The 17182-nt window shown below is 44.2% G+C and overlaps 1 protein-coding gene across 1 annotated transcript in view; it reads left to right on the top strand.

Moving 5' to 3' along the window:
• Positions 1 to 2548: 2548 nt before the first annotated feature.
• Positions 2549 to 17182, top strand: part of MAGI3 (membrane associated guanylate kinase, WW and PDZ domain containing 3) — a 56080-nt gene continuing 41446 nt past the window's right edge. Inside the window, 1 exon segment of the mRNA XM_086861612.1 lies at positions 2549 to 5899. Coding sequence (XP_086717738.1) covers positions 5578 to 5899 — 322 coding nt within the window. The 5' untranslated portion in view covers positions 2549 to 5577.

Here is a 17182-nt window from a genome sequence, read left to right as displayed (position 1 = left end):
GGCTCTCTGTAAAACTTTTATCAAAGTTATTTTTCATTATTTTTGCTATCTGTGATGCGTCTGGATTTTCCAAACAGCAAATAATTCTGCACTTATCTCGGTTCCTTTGGTAATATTTTTATGACACATCTACTGAGACTTTAGCTACATTATTAATATTCAAAAAGAAGAATGGGGACAGTCTTTTCTAAATAAGTCTGTGTAAACCCTCGCATGCTGCTGCTTAAATACTAATCATGGAAAGACAAGGAATGTATTAATCATATAGATTTTTGCAAGTAATGTAACCAGATCTGCATGAGCTGTTGCTCAGAATAATGAAGGCAGTAGTCCTCCAGCTGTGCAAGGCTGATCTACTCAAATGAGGCTTTCTGGAAGGTTTGAGTAGTTGGAAGACTGACGAAGTGACAAAGTCAGTGACGTCAATAGCAGTGAAAGAAAGGTTGTCTTTCTCAATCTAAAATCACACCTGGAACACCAGGGAGAAATCCCAGACGGCTGATGCACACACAGGTAACCCTAGCGCTCCCTCCATTTGTAGCAGGGTGGAAGGAGACTTGGTTTCACTTCCTAACACTCCACTGCTCCCCCTTGATCCTCTTTTCTAGAAATCCAGAGAACTGTTAGTGTGTTATTGCAGCTCTGACCCCCTCTCCTCTGTCTGTAGGCCTGGTGGAACTGAAGAGGGCAGGACAATGCCTCAGTCCACTGTCACTGGTTCCAGTTCACTCAGATATTTCAAGGTATCTATGAAAGACAAGCTCAGACCTCATGTGCAGGACTCAGGCTGGGAGGCGATGACTGACAGGAGTGGGCATCAACTCTCAAGAAATTAGATTTTCCTTTTGCATTCTCCAGAAAAGTTTGTGCACAGACACAGAGGACTGCAAGTGTTGCTCTATGAGCTTTGACTGGTCCTCCTTGTTTCCCCAGCTGCTCAAGCAGCTGATACTCAGTGAACAGAGAGAAAGTGACTGGTGAAAAGGAGCAGGAATCAGAGAGGAGCTGGGGATTACTTTTAAGAGACAGAGACTGGAACAGGATTTTGGACCATGCCAGCTATCCCAAATCCCTGTGAACAGGGTTATAAAACTTGACAAGGCTGCTACAGATATTTCAGGTCCTATTAAAGATGTAAAACCACTGACAGAGATGAACCGCTTACAGATGCTAACTCACTGCTGGTGAAGGAGGCTGACAGCAAGGGGAAGGTCAAGCAAAGGATTTTAGTGGGCGATGATCAGAAACATGCCCAAGTGGGGAGAAATGGCTGAACAGATGGTAAAAATGGTAAAACATCACCAAACCAACAGCTTCTGCCACTCCTAACAAATGGATGAATAGCATACTTTTCCAGTCAGTCCCACATGCAGAGGAGAGTTGGCCTGTGGCACCCATTAGCCAGGGTTTTATCCCAGTACATACCCTTCTCAGTCATTAAATTTAGAGCTACAAAGTTGATCAAGAGACTGGAGTGTCTCTCTTATGAGGAAAGGTTGAGGGATCTGGGCCTCTTCCTCCTCAAGAAGGGGTAACAAAGAGAGGACCTCATCCATGTCTGTAAGTGTTTAAAGAAGGGCTGCCAAGAAAATGGACCAGGCTCTGCTTGGTGGTGCCCAAAAACAGGACAAGAGGCAATGGTCAGAAAACCGATGCACAGGAAGTTCCACCTGAATATGAAGAACTTCTTAATATGTGTGTGATGCAGCACCGGAACAGACTGCCCAGAGAGGGTGTGGAGTCTCTCTCACTGGAGGCGATGAATGGTCTGTACACAATCCTGTGCCATGTGACCCTGATGAAGCAGAGAGGTAGGACCATATGACCCACTGTGGTCCCTTCCATTCCATTCCAATCTAACCCATTCTGTGATCTGTGATTCTGTAATTCAGTAGCAGTGGCCCTCACCTCTCTGTCAACGGTCCCCTGGTCCTGTCACACTGGGTCCTTGCCTCCCAGATACCTCAGTCCTGCTTGCCTTTCTTAGCCATGCATTTTACAGCTTTTCTCCAACCTTGTTTATTCTTCAAAGCATTAAGCTATAGATCTAGACTTAAACACTCCATTACTACATTTAGACTCTAAAGCCAATATGTAGATTTCAAACCCATGCTGAAGTGCTGTAAAACCTCGTGACTCTCCACTCAGTGTTTGAGTGGGCCTTTATCCCCTCTTTGCATTCATTGGCGTCGGCGGTGCTTGATCACATCATCTGCATCCCAGAGAGAGTAGCAGAGGGGTATTTGCATAGGCTGCTTCTTTATTCACATTGACAAGTCTTCTTAGTTCTTCTCATTAAATCTACCTCACCATCCAACCGTACTTGGAGCAGGCACATGTGGAGCAATCTCTGTAGTTACTTTTTAAAATTTATTCTGGAAGGTTTGACTCCTGTGGGTGAGGCACAGAGAAAACAGCAAAGAAGATGAAAAGTGCTTGAGAGTGTATTACTGAATGTCCTGCACATCCCTGCATGACACCTGCTCTCGGAAATTATTCTCCCTGTTTCAGAAGTGCCTTGTTTGTTGTTCTCTTCCCCCTCTTTTTTTTTCTTCTTTTTTTCTTTTTTGGCCAGCTTGAGGATAACTGAACACTGCTGTCATTGTACAAAGCAGTACAATACAGGTCAGGAGCAGACTCATCCCTTGCCCAAGCTTTTAACCTGTTGGCAGTTGTTTGTGTCAAGCAAACAAACAAACCATTTTGTGTCAGTTTTTTCCCATATTGTCTGTTGCAGGGTTACAGAGTTTCCTTCAGTTGAGGTGTCTTTTATTTCACGAGTGTTAGTTTAAAAGGATTTGTGATGTTTCAGGTGCAAAATGGTGTTGAATATGAAGCTGGAAAATTGAAGCATACGGAGTATCTGTATTTACTGTCTAATTTACTGTAAAATCTTAGTTGAAACATCTAAAATTCCCAGCGTAACACTCTTGCTCTTCACAGCATTTTGAGGAGACGTTCAGCACTGATCTCTGCTCTCTGATGACCAGTGATAGTACTGAAGGAACAACATGGAGCTCTGTCAGAGGAGGTTTAACCTGAATACTGGGAAATGGTTCTTTTCCCCAGGGGGTGGTTGGGCACTGAAAAGGCTTCCCAGGGCAGGACAGTTGTCATGGCCCCAAGGCTGCCAGAGCTCAAGGAGTAAACATTTGGACAGCACTCTCAGGCACATGGTAGGATTTTGGGATTGTCCTGTGCAAGGCCAGGAGTTGTACTTGATGATCATATTCTATGATTCTCTGATTCTATCGTATGCAATGATCAGTAGTTCTGCATGGCTCAAGAATGGTAATTTATTTGTGAAAGAGGAGCAAAGAAGGACATACCACAATGTGGATGCTATTCCTACTGGTACTGCCTCTCATCTGCTTGCTGTGCTGATGAGTTAATGAAATACAGGCAGATTTATGGTGCAGCTTTGCATTGGTGAAGCATGCATTGATCCCCATCTACAGCCTGCTGTATTGATACATTCTCCATTCCCAAGTGAGGAGCACAGACACTAGGGATTAGTCAGCCCAGGGTGACAAAGACTTCTCTTGAGGCTTTACAAAATTCCCTAGTGAGGTCTGGCTCCATGGCAGCTTCTGCTCCTGTACAAGTTAAATTATGACATGTTCAAAAGTTTGCCTTCATATAAATGTATCTTAGAGTCACACAATTTTCAAACAGACAGTCCTGTCTGTCTGTCGACAGAACAGCAAGTGCCTGGCTTTGAACCACTCTTATTGAACTGTGATTTGTTTGTGTTTCCTCAGAGGCATGGAGCTTCCTGAATAATTTGTTACCCTATGTTTGAGATGAGGGCTTTGTTAGGGAAGAACACTATGCCCACTGCTGCTTCCTGGCAACTGTTTTTGTTTTCAGTTAATGCAGTGGAGTTAACCATCACTTGTCGGTTCTCCCAAAAGCTGTAACAACATTGTGGTCAGGTAGCGGTGTTGTGAGACACTCAGAGCTCCTGTGTGCCCAGTCACTAGGAAAATAGGAAACAGCACCCTTCTGCATAAACAAATGCCTATTCAGTACCAGTGCAACTGGCTTTCATGACATCCTTGCTGAGGATGAATATGTTCTTATCTTGTTTTTGTGCATGTTGTGTAAGTATTTTGCCTCTGTGGGGAGTGTCTTCCCTGTAAGCGCCGGACTGCTGACTTATACATCCCACCAAGACTTGCATGGCAAGCATGGGCACGAGGAAAAGGACTTCAGAGGAGTCCAAACACAACACCACAATTCCTTTTCTAACCACTCTGAGAAAGTGTGTCTTCATGCTCTAATTAAACAGAAGTTTGACATGTTTTTGCTGTTTTGATTGCCTTTGAACTTTGACAATGTGATAAGCAAACTTTGCTTCCTTGCCTACCAAAAACTGTGCTGCCTTGAAGCACTTTATGTCTGTCATTCTGATGTGGTAGAGCTTAGCACCCTTTTCTTGTGGCATTCTACGTGTGCTGATGCCAACAGGACAGTGGAATGCCAGCTGCCACAGTGTGACGGATGATGAACCAGGGATGCTGGAGCTCTGCTGTTTCTTTGATGGCCCCTTTTAGCTCACTGAGAGTGCCAAACATTAATGATTCCTCAGCCCTTGCCAGGTCAGGACTGGTGGGGGTGCAGGGCATGTCCCCTTCTGATCGTATCCAAGGCTGTGCAGGCGCTTCATGTGTCTGGGATCTGTGATGAGTAATCTGGAACAAAGAATGAGAGCAGGACAAATGGACTGAAACTGTCAGCCAAGTCCCAAGCAGCCTGTACACTCATGGAGAACAGTAGAACAGGTCCCATGGGGTGAGATGTGCTGTGTGAGGTGAGCTATCCCAAAACCACCCTGTTACCTAGGGGGGCTGCCCCAACCTCCAGCAGTGGTGACTCTCCAGCCCAGCAGAGGTGACAGTGGGGATGAGCCCCACAGGCTGTTGTCACTTTCTGAGAGCAGCGCCACTCATCTGGATTAGTCTGTGTGCCAGAGCATCCACACACCACGTGCTGAAGAGGAGATGGGGATCGGCAAGTGATGCAGAGAAAATACATTCGGTAACCCTCTTTTCCCTCTCAGAGTACAATGAAACTGGCACGTAGACCTGCAGCTCCAGAAGAGGATTATGGTTCATGTGATGTAAAACGAACCTGCCCAGCTTACTGGCCTCATGAAATTTGCAAGGATTAGGCGGCGTGTTTTGGCTTTTAAGTTGATGTAGAAACATACTGTTAAAGAAAACAGCACTTTCTTTGCAGAATAGCAGTTTCGTGACTTGTTTTTTGTTTTTTTTTTACCAAGCCCCCCGCAGGCCCCAGATGGGGCCGGCCCGGCCCAGCAGCCGCGCTGCCCGTGACCGGCAGCTCCGCACCAGGGGCGTGTCCAGGACGCGGCGGGGGCGTGGCAGGACAGGAGGGGCGTAGCCAGCGAGGCAGGCAGGGCGCGGCGGAGACGGGAAAGGCGGGGCCTGGAGGGGTGGGGCCGGCGAGGCGGGGCTGGGGCGGCGCGGCGGGGCGGCAGTCGGGCGGCAGCCGGGGCGGGAGCAGCGGCAGCGCTGGCAGCGCGGGGTGGGTAGCGGCGCCCCGTGTTGCGGCATGTCCAAGACGCTGCGGAAGAAGCGGCACTGGCTGAGCAAGGTGCAGGAGTGCGTGGTGTCCTGGGGTGGCCCAGCGGGCCCCGACCCCGATCTGCTGCGCGGCGGCGCCGAGCGCGGCGAGTTCCCGTACCTGGCGGGCCGCCTGCCCGCGGGCGGCGAGGGCGCGCCGGGCCCCGCGCTGCTCTCGGGCAAGGCGCCGGCGCCGGGGGACGTGCTGCTGGAGGTGAACGGTACCCCGGTGAGCGGCCTCACCCACCGCGACACGCTAGCTGTGGTGCGACACTTCAGGGAGCCCGTGCGCCTCAAGACCGTGCGCCCAGGTGAGCGCCCTCCGCCGCCGAGCTGGACGGAGGCCCTCCCGCCGCCGCCGCCCAGCCGGCCGCGCGTAGGCCCGGCCGCGCCGGCGCCCTGCGGGGCGGCGGGAGGGCCGCGGCGGGAAGCGGCGCCCGGAGGGAACCCGGGACGTGGGTGCTGCTCTGGTAAAGTTTCCGCGGGTTCGGGGAGGTGTCAGTGCCAGGGGGGTGGTGCAGGGGTAGGGAGGTAGTCCCGCAGTCCCGGGGCGGCCCCGGGACGGTGCTCGCTCCCCTGGCCTGTCCCGATGTCTTCTCCCGAGGGTCTTATCCCCGCCCGGAATGCTCGGCTTCGCGCCGCTGCGATGCTGTATTTGTGCGGGTGTGATCCTCGCGGGGCTCCGGGTGACTCGGTGGCCCCCGGAGGGTCCGATGCCCGCGTCTTCCTCTCAGAGGTGCAGGAGGTATTTTCCGTGGTGTTTATATAATCCGCTGCTTGCAGAGGTCGAGGGCGGGTGGGGAATGGCCGGGATAAAGCACCGGAGTGCCCTCGCTCCATCCTGTTGGTTTCCCATTTGGCGAAGACAAAAGCCCCGAGGACAGGCTCCGGCTGTTCTTTTTTTCCACGGATTTGGAAGATAGAGTACACTTCAATTAATTAATGCTTGTGGTAAAATCATATTTATCAACGTGCCTGTTAAATGTCAAATTAATGCTGAATTGTGGCATTTGCAGCCGCATGAGTTAATTCATGAGCTCCAGGGGTACCTAACTGCTTTCTTGGTCAGGCAACCCAGATATGGGCATGCTGCCTTATAAGAAGGTGTCTTGGGAAAAAACATTTTTTCCTCAGAATCTGAATGGATATCAGTATTTCTATGACTAGGATCTATAACGTTTCTCATAGCGTTTCTTTGCTCAACACTTGTCTCGTTCTTCTTTTGTAACTGCTGGGTGCTATTTGACTTCATGTAATACATATTTTAAGTCAGGTTTTCCTTGTTTGACCACTCATGGAACGTCATCTTCCATATGGAGACTGTGATGTTGGTCCTGATTCATATAAGTTGTTAAATTAAAACAACAATAAAAAAAATGAAACAAACACACATCTTAAAAGCACCTACAGATGCCTGGTAGGTTTTGAAAAAGATCTTGATTTACAGAATTGGAAGTCCTTTCTGAAGGGAGTAAATAGAAAAGAATAAACAGCTGCAAGTTAGATGTGAACTAAGAGGATTTTAAAAAGAGGAACAAATTGTTTAAGATAAAAAATAATCTCTTTTTAAAAGAGTAAGCTTGTGGAAGATGAAACTATAGTTCAAAGGGATTTCTTGTGTTTACTATGGAGGGAAATAGGGATATTCTTGTGCTGGGAATTTCTATAACAGAGATGTCAAAACTGGCGGAAACGATTTAGAATAAATTGCTGCAATTAACGGTAGAAAATGGTAAGAGCCGATGATGTTCATGAGGACTTCCAGGTATCAGGTATTAACAGTAGTGTGCTACCTGTTCCTTAAGTTCTGGGTGGTGTGGAAGGGATAGGAGCATAGAGTACTGATGAGAAAAGGGTCCAGAAGATCAACAAAGGCTGGCTGGGGATTCCAGCAAGTTGATTAAAACTTGAGTTAAGAAGAAGAATGTTGGGCATGTGAACCAATACCACTTAATGAGGAGAGTGGACTGCTTTCACTGGCTGGCTTAATCAAATCCAAGTATTTTGGTGAGGTGGATTTCAGGCTTTCAGTGAGGTATCCCTGACTTGGATGATGCTCTTGCTGAGTGAGCATGGTGTTGCAGTGTAGCTGCCAAAATAAAAGAGCAGAATTTTCCTGTGGCTTAGTAACTGGTTAAAACAGAGGAATGTTTTTTTCAACAGAAGAAAACTGCTGCAGAGTCTTGTAAGGACCTGTGCTGCTTAGCATAGTCATCCAGAGATTATAGACCCAATGCTGGTGAGTTGTACAAAGAGAAGTAGCATTTTTGTGCTGATTCTATATAACTTTTGGAACAGATTGAACTGAATTTTCAGATCCAGCAATTTTTCCCATATTGGAACATATATATCACATCAGATGATTTTTGTAGTAATTTTCTCTGTTGGATTTAGTGTCCGTAAATACAGTATTTTAAAACATACTGGTTTTTGGTTGTTTCCTTGCAAGGCTGCCACAGCTGCTCAGTGGCAGTTTTCCAGTCAGGTTATATGTTAGGATTTAGGAATTAGTAATTTAGGAAATAGTAATTAGGAAAGCTGTTGACAAGGCAGTCTCTGTGAAGACTTATGACTTTGAATTTGGCTTCCCTTTTGATCCAGACCCTTCCAAACCTGCCAGGTTTTGGAAGGCATCTGGGAAGATGCATGGGACTGTGTGGGTGGTTGAGATGAAAGGAGTGAGAGCCCAGAGCTGGTGGTCCCTGCTAGGTTCATAATACATCTGAATTCTCAAAGACATGTAATTGTGTTACGGCATTTCAAGGTCCCATGTTTCATGATTTTCCCCAGTCAAAACTCAAACTATCGTTTGAAAGGCATGGAGTGCTCTGCCAGCAAACCTTTGTGTGCCCTGTGGTTCTTCAGGCTTGGGTGCTGCTGGGACAGAAATCTGAGGGGATCCAGTGTCAGGTGCTGACACTGGAGTGAGGTGGAGTGAGGAATTTGTCTCCTTGAATCTGAATTGTAGAGTGTTTGTAAGGTTTTGATGCTCACCATCTGGCTCTGCATTTTGGAAGGGTGCATTTGGTGCTCCATCTTCCGGGTGGAGTCTGTGCAGGTGACCCAGTGGCCTTGAGCAGCAGGATCTGGACTGTTTTAGTTCAAGTCATAATACAGTCAGTCCCTCATTAAAGGCAGTAACAGCTTTAGTTGACAGCAGTAATATCTGCCTGTGATACTTCTTGCAAGCTCATAGAAAATTTAAATGGAAATTTCAAGATGCTGTTTAGGCTTGTTTGATAAGACACTTGAAGGATATGAATGTTAATTTGAACACCATCTGTTAACTGCATATCACAAATGATGGATCATTTTGTTGATGAAGAAATTTGTCCTTTCCATTCTCATTCTGTCTTTGTTACAGAATTACAAAACCAACTAGGTTGGAAAAGACCTTTGAGATCAAGTCCAACCTGTGACCTAACACCATCTTGTCAAATGATGCCATGGCATCACCCACTAAGTGCCCACATCCAGTCTTTCTTAAACACCTCCAGGGACGGTGACTCCACCACCTCCTTAGGCAGCCCATTCCAATGCCCAGTCACCTGTTCTGTGAAGAACTTCCTTGTATTGTCCAACCTGCTTAGCTGAGGAGGGAGAACAAGACCAGTGTGCCAGGGCTGAGTATTGTGTCCCAGGTGAGGATGGTCTCAGGTGTGTGCAGACTAGTCAGAAAATCCACGGGTCCAGTATCAATAGGAATTGACTCAGCATAGTCTGTGGAAGGCTGGTGTTGAGTACTCTGCCAGTGACACTTGGGACTGATGCTGAGATCTAAGCTGACTAAATAAAACTTAGATTCTAGATGAACTTTGAGATGATAGCCACACCTCTGTTTGTATATAGTTCATCATCATCTTGATTAGATGACCAAAGCAGCTGTACAGAGAGCTAGGGCAGGTTGTGCAGTGGGATATCTGTATGGATGTGCACACAAGCTGCCAGGGGGCCAGCTCATCCTGATGAGTCCATTTGTATTTTAGCCATGCTTGGGAAGTGCTGCTTTTCAGCTAATTGCCTGTTTACATGCATTCAAACAACGGCTGGTGTGTGCTCAAGGACCTTCCGTGCATGGTGTTACTTGGATTAGGGCATTAGCCGTGTAACTAGCCGGTGCTGCTGCAGGGTCTTCTATTTCCATTAGTGAGATAGGATGTTCTAGTCATATCCATGGTGTTTGAGTGCTAAGTTCATCCTCTATAGGTACATAATTTCCTTCTAGTACCTGAAAGGAACCTACAAGAAAGATGGATATTTTTGGAAGCACAAGTAGTGATAGGACAAAAGGGAATGGACTCAAACTGGAAGAGAGTAGGTTTAGATTAGATACAAGGAAAAACTCTTTACTGTGAGGCTGGTGAGGCACTGAAACAAGTTGTGCAGAGAAGATGTGTCCCATCCCTGGAAGTGTTCAAGGCCAGGCTGGACAGAGCTTGGAGAAATGTGGTTTAGGCATAGGACTCTGATGGTCTTTAAGGTTCCTTCCAACCCAAACCAGTTTGTGATTGCGTAAAGTCTATGATTGCATGCATATTCAAGGGCCCTGAGCAACCTGATCTAGGGATGGCAGTGCCACCTGTGGTGGGGGGATTGAAACTGGATGGTCTTTAAGGTCCTTTCTGACACAAACCATTTAGGATGGTGATTCTGTGATTCAGAATTAGGCAGAAAGATGTTTGTGTGTGCAAATGAGATTGCTAAAATACTCATCAGCACAACCACGCAGACTTAAAGTAAGAAAAACTGCTGATACCTACAAGTTCCTCTTTCTGCAGGCTGAGTTGCCAGATACAATGTAGGAAGGAATGCCTTCTCCTTCCAGACTATGGAGCTTTGATAAATACAGCTACTCTGTGACAATTATTATCATCATTGCATGGCCACTGTGAAGAGGATGTGGGAGGAAATGGGCAGAGTCTTACAGCGCTTCCACTTGAGAAACGTTTCCAGAGCATATCCCTTGGTTTTGGAGCAAATGCACATTGACTCCTCTGTGTCAAAACTGATCTTTAATCAAAGGATGCAGCAAGATGTAAAAGGATGAAAAGTCTTCTTCAGACAAACTTCCTTTTTTTTCCAGTGGTCCTAGAGCTATTAAACCTTGACTTCCTATAGTTCTTTTTTAGCGTCAACGTTCACTCCTGGCTGGAGCTCTTCCTCTGGCTGGGGCATTTATTCTGTGTCTCCAGTCAGGATTGCCTGGCCTCTGGTGAGTGTCAGTTTGTGTTTTGATATTTTTTTTTTTTCCAGTGGAGCATGTGGAGGACATCCTAGCTTATACTGACAGAACCGATGTGATATTTTTCCAGTCCTTCGTGCAGTTTCCAATAGGTTCAGTGCACCCCGGTCCAAAGCTGATGTGTGTTGCCGCTCTGTGCGCACTCAACCATTGTCTGCAGTTTTGTGACACAACACCTGTAACTGCCTCAGATCTATTGCTTTATTTGAATTACCAAATATTAGTGCAGAGGATGAGAGGATTGGCAGGGGGATGTACTCATACCAAACTGATTTTTTGTGAGTTTGTGGCCTTAACATTCCCAAGGAGCTTTCCTGATCAAAATCTAGTACAAGCTTAGAAGAAGACAACTTATTGTTGGATCTATTTTAGATCTATTTTATCATATGACTATAATGAGTTCCTAAAGCCTCTGTTACCAGCAGGAGTTAATGGGAATGTTATGACTCCATTTATGCATGATGGGGGGGGGGGGGGGTGGGCCTGTCCCTTCTCTAAAGCAGAATGAATGAAAATGGTGACAAATCCAGTGACCCAGAGCAGGATTCAGCACTTGATACGCAATGTTCAAAGCCAAGTGTCTGAGGTTCATTTACATTTCCTCTTGTGCTTGAAGTAGGCACAAAGCTTCCATGTGGGGGAAAACATTTGCATGTTTAGCAATTAAGGTAGAGAGGAGGGCAAACTGCACTCCCTGGTGGTTTTTACAAAATTGGATGAATTCTAAAGGTGCCATTTTAAAACAGAGATCATAGTTCATACACTTAGGATAATTTGGCTTCTCAGAGGAAAGGCATTACCCTAATTCTGTGTTTCTGTGGAAGCTGGCACTAGTCACAAGCTCCACAATGGAAGAGAGGAATGTGTTACTCAGGAAGCCTGAGGAGCTGCTCATCCAGCTCAGGTCCCACAGCCCTTGGTGGGTGTTGGGTAGAGGCTACTGAGTGTCGCTGTGGAAAATTGACCTTGCTGCTTGAGAGTTAATGGGAAACTGACCAGTTCTGGACTGCAGAGGAAAGGTTGAGTCATTTGACCACACTACGAAAAGCCCAGAGCATACAGGTCTACTGTAACGACTGGAGGTATCCCAGTTTCATCAAATGATGCTGTCTTGCAAAAGAAAACTGAAGGGGAAATGCTTTCTGCTGGAGTCTGTTGTCTCTCTAAAACTGTCCCGTATCAGTTTGAGCACTGCCTTGTACAAAAAACTTGCATATTAAATGTATGGATGCAGAGGACTATTAAGCACTGATACCACTGGGTATTAGGACACTCATGTAATTTATAATCTTGCTTCTAATATTTCTCTTTATATAAATATATTCTTGACATAGACCTTATTGCCCTTCCCTTTCACATACTTCCTTGTTTAAATTCTATTGTGATGAGTGCTGTGGTAATGATCGCACCAGAAATGCCCTCTAATGATTCTACTCTTTCTTGGTGTTGTCATTTCAGATGATAAGGAAGCCTCATGTGGCTTTTGCAACTAATTTGTACTTTTTTGTTCCCATTTTCTTCCATGTTTCGATCCTGGATGTCTCTCTTCCAGGAGATACCCTGTAGGATAGTGCATTTATCTGGAACTGGTGGCAGGGCAAGCAGTGCTGTCTGTGTTCTCCAAACCCACCTCTTCGGTTCCCCAGTTTTAGGGGAATCAGATTTTCACTGGGGCTGTACAGTCAAGCACTCGTATTCCAGAATTCCTGGAAAGAATTTTCCTCGTGCAGGTACACAGTTTTGATTTAAATTCTTCCATGTATGTTTGTGTTGGGTTTTTACTAAGCCCACACCAGCCTTAGGTGTCCATGCCAGCAGAGCTCTTGCTTAAAATCCCTGAAGAGTAATTTTGCTGCTACTCTGCAATGGCATTTTATCCGTGAATGAAGCCAAGAATGAAATAAAGATGAACCTTTATTAGAAGTCATGGTTTCAACAGCAGATTTCATCTCAATTTTTGTCTAGGTATGACTCTTCAGTTCTTGGCTGGCTTTAATGAAATGCTGCTCAGTTGTAGAAAATGGCCCTGTTTTATCTCAGAAGATACAATATACTTAATTTTTTAAAGGAAGTTTCATTCTGCTGTGATAAAACAAAGTAACTTTGAACCTAAACTGTCCTTTTGGAAACTTCCTGAAGTCAACAAGTGATGCTCATATAACAAAATATGCACTGTGCTCCTTGATTATTGAAGCATCTGCTTCAATGTATTTTTCAGCCTCAAAACTTAAAAAAAAATTATTAAAAAAAAAAAAATATGTATAAATAAATCTTAAAATGTGACAAAGATTGTTCCAGAGCATATCCCTAGTTTAGTAACCTCTTTTAAAGTATGGTGTCTCTTCAATAGTTGCTGTAGTTTTGTCAAACTTTAGGAAAAAGCATGCATGATGCTTTGTGTGTGCACTGTGGATTCTGGACACACAGTGTGTAGCAGAGGAGGGATGTTCAGCATGAAACTTAGCGCATCTGAGCACCAAAATCACTCTTAAAAACTAACTGAAACACAAAGCAGAAGTGCCTGTTTTCATATAGGATTTCCTTTTCCCTGCTGGAGTTTTTGAAAGATCACAGCGAAAGTGTAACTGAAGCAGAAGTGAGGGCCATGTGCTGTGTCTGGCACGTTTTTGGTGTTAGTGCAGCTGGTTTTGCCTACCAGCTTTGTCCCACAACTGAGTATAGAGGTGCATGTATGTAACTTCTTCTTTTGCTGACATTATTAAAAAACAAAGCATAAACCCATTGATAAATAATTTGAACTTGGTGTAAGTTGATATGCTGTTTAAGTACTTTCCTCCTGTATTGATTTCTATGAAAAACCTATGAAATTTTTCTATGGATTTAAAAATTATTTTGACACTTTTTTTTTCCCAGAATAGACAACAATAACACCCAAACCACTTAAGCCATCCCCCTCTTTGATGTTTCATTGCCTGGAAATGAAACTTTGCTTTGGTTATACACCAGGTTTGCCATGACCTTGTTGCAGCAAAAAGCTGCAGAGTGTGCTGGTACTATTCATTAAATGCAAGAGGATTAACATACAGTTTATTTCCTCTAAAACCACAGAACTCTCAGGAAATAACTAAGCCCTAAAGTTTTAGGTTCGTAGAAATTATTTCCTCCTAATGCATATAGTTGGGGGGAGTGGGGTGGGGGGGGGCAGTGGAGGAATTTCAGAATCCTGTTATGTAAAAGAGAGGCAGAGCCCTGTATTAATCCCAGGGAATTATGTTTAATGGCTTGTTTCATCCTTTATTGGTCTAAAGAATTCCTCAAAAATCAGCTGACCAAAAGTGCCAGGGAAGTATTTTTACCTCTTTTGCTGCAACTGTTATCTCTCTGTAATTTCACTAATCTTCTTTGCAGTGAGATTAGATTGGAAATGGTTTGGTGCAGAGAGAACTTGTTTGTGAAAACTGCTTGGTACTGTGGGTGCTGTCGAGGGGAAGTACCAGTAAGTAATCAAATGTGGTGTTGCAGTGCTAAGGAATGTAATGAGAGATATGTTGCCTTGCCTTTCTTTCCAGTTGACAGTGCTTCCTTGGAAGGTGATGTTTGGAACGTGAACTTCAATGAGTTGTGTTTGGCATATAAAAAAAAATGCAGCATGAGTTTGACAACAAAATTGCTGTGAGTGTTGGACCCTGTTAAAAAAAAAAAAAAGGTTTTTTTAAAATAAAAATTCTTCTAACCCAGACTATTCTGTGATGGTTCTGTGACTTAAGATCTGACATATTCAGATGCCACTTATGCATGTATGCACACATTATACTTTTTGTTTTACATGGCAATAATATGCCACATATACAACTAAAATATTTTTAAAATGTATTCCCTGCTAGATAAGGTATGAACTGTGGATGGGTGTGTGCAGCTCTGGGTTAAGCCATGCAGAACAGCTGAGCTAATAGCTTGTGCTGTGTCCTCTTACCCATTTTGAAGAAGGCAAATAGTTATGTCCTTGACAGACCTAGGTACTATTATTAAACGCTATTTAGTGGTCTATTTACAGGCAGCAGGAAAACAGTTTTACTCAATCCAGGGTCTGAAGTATTGGTCATGTTGTGGAATTACGGACTACACAACTTGACTCTAAATTGCAAGCTTTCCTCTCTGCCCTACTTATGCAGTCTAAAAAAACCTAATCCTGTGGATTTTATTTCCCTCTCTGTAGGACAGCAGTGAGTAATTACTTTTCTGTGGTGAAGGTAGAGATGCTGGAAAAGTTTAATTAATGCTCATTAGGAGAAGCTGCTGGTACCTAAAGGAATTCATTAGGATGGGACTTGTAATGTTCATCATAATAGCAAATTAATGCAGTGTAGTGAATGTTATTTACGCTGTGTTGTGTGTTGTATTTTCCTGTTCTGTGAAATGTTTCAGAATACGTGGGTCCTCTACAGCCAAGAATGCCTTTTAACCCCTTTAAAGTGTCCAAATTCAAAATGAAGTTTGAGTTTATAGCATATATCTCTAAATCTCGCATCACTTTGTTGATACGGAATTGAGGAACCTAGGAGTTACATATGTTTGCTCAGCCATAATGTAGCACCCTGGGAGCGCTTCACTGTCACTTCCTTTGGGTGGCTGAATGGCCATATTCATTTGACCATTTCATGTTAATCTTTCTACCATAGTAAATATCTCACATAAGGTGTTGAGAGCATGGTGACAGCTTGTTTTGTGCTCCAAGGCCCCTTTGTAGTGCTAACAGGAGTGCAGAAATAACATCACCTATAAGCTGGGGTGTCTTGAGTTGGAAATAACCTTGAAGTTCCCTCCCAGGGCAGCCCAGAGAGCATGTGAGATGCCCTGTGGCCACAGTTCAGGCTGGCATTTGCTGTCTCCCCATTGGTGGATGTTGGTGAGATCTGGTGGTTCAGGGTCTGCCCTGGATTTATTTAAAATTAAGTTGTGTCTTGAACCTGAAGCTACGACTATTTGTAAACCAGAGGTATTTTTATTGTTGAAACAATGTTCTTAGCACATTTTTTAAAACTTATTTGGACAGCTCTTCATTTCCAGCTGTGAGCTGTCTGACATTGGAGCTGGCAGTTGCCACCTAAAGAAGCATTGGAAGCATTCGTGTTGCTCCAGCAATTCCTTATTGGAAATGCTGAGAATTGTAACACTGCAGATACTGGAAAACTCTGTTACCGTGCTGTGATTTGCATAGTTTTAATAGATTTTGCAACAGTCAGATTTTAGCACAAATTCTATAACAAAATACAGCTGAGACTGGTGTGTCTGGCAGGAAGCAGGAGGTTATTTACTTTCTCTGCCCTTTGCAGAGGGAGGGAACCTGGAATGAGCATGAAAACTCTTGTGTAGATGAGCTACTATTTAAACTGTGATGTTGGACACTGTTAAAATCAGACACTGGCAGCCATTCAGGTGCAGTGGAGGATGGGATCTTTGGGGTCTTCATTAACCTTTTCATCAGTCTGTATTTGTACACAAGTGTGGGTAGTGGGAAGTTCCAAAGTATTCAGAGCTACCAGTTGTTCTCTCAGTGAAAAGTCTAAAAAAAAATAAATTGTTAAAAATAGGATAGTCTTCCATTCAGACATCAAAACCCAATCTGTAATGTGAAGTGTCATGCTGTAGGAATGGTAGAAAAGCTTTTACATGAGGAAGTTCTTTCTGTGAGCTGTTTCTTACAGTGGGTGAAATGCAGCGAAAAGAAAAAGGACTTGAATCACTTTCTGCTTTATTGAATTACCTTTGAGTGGCATAAAATTTGTTCTGAAATCTTTATTTATTGCCTTTTGGCGAAAACATACGATTTTTTTCTATTTGAACTATATTCTTAAGAGGTCTGGTGCTCTTCCTGGTGCGAGGCTGCAGAGATGTTGGATATTAAGGAAATGGCAAAGAGAAAAACAGTGTTTTCAAAAAAACACCCAGTTCTTTGACAGAACTTTCTGTGTTATCTAAAGAATTTGAAATTGGGACAGGAAAACTGAGTGCTCACTTCAGACTGCAGTGATCTGAAAAGATTCAGCATTCATTGTTATCTGGCAGTCTAAGTTTTAAATGCAGAATGCAAAGCTTTTCTCAAATTCCAAATGCAAAGTGCAAGGCTTTCCTTATTTAATGAATAAGTGGAGATAAAAATAAAATCTTTAAGTAACAATATGCATCTGGTTCAAACACAGGAAATTTGAGCAGTGCCTTGAAACTTAGCTGGACCTCAGTGCTGCAGCAAATTACATTGAAAAGCAAAGGATATTTGCAGTTTTGCTCTGCAAAGACTACCGTTAACCTGCATGCTGGACTTGCACTGGTATTTTTTAGAGTAACAGATGATGCAGCTGTCCCTCTCCAGTCAGACCCTCCTGGCAGCATA

This window comes from Cyanistes caeruleus, chromosome 24 (genome assembly GCF_971803275.1).
Source record: "Cyanistes caeruleus chromosome 24, bCyaCae1.hap1.1, whole genome shotgun sequence".
Classification (NCBI taxonomy): Eukaryota; Metazoa; Chordata; class Aves; order Passeriformes; family Paridae; genus Cyanistes; species Cyanistes caeruleus.
Note: the sequence above shows the minus strand (reverse complement) of the source record. Positions and strands in the feature narration are given on the sequence as shown.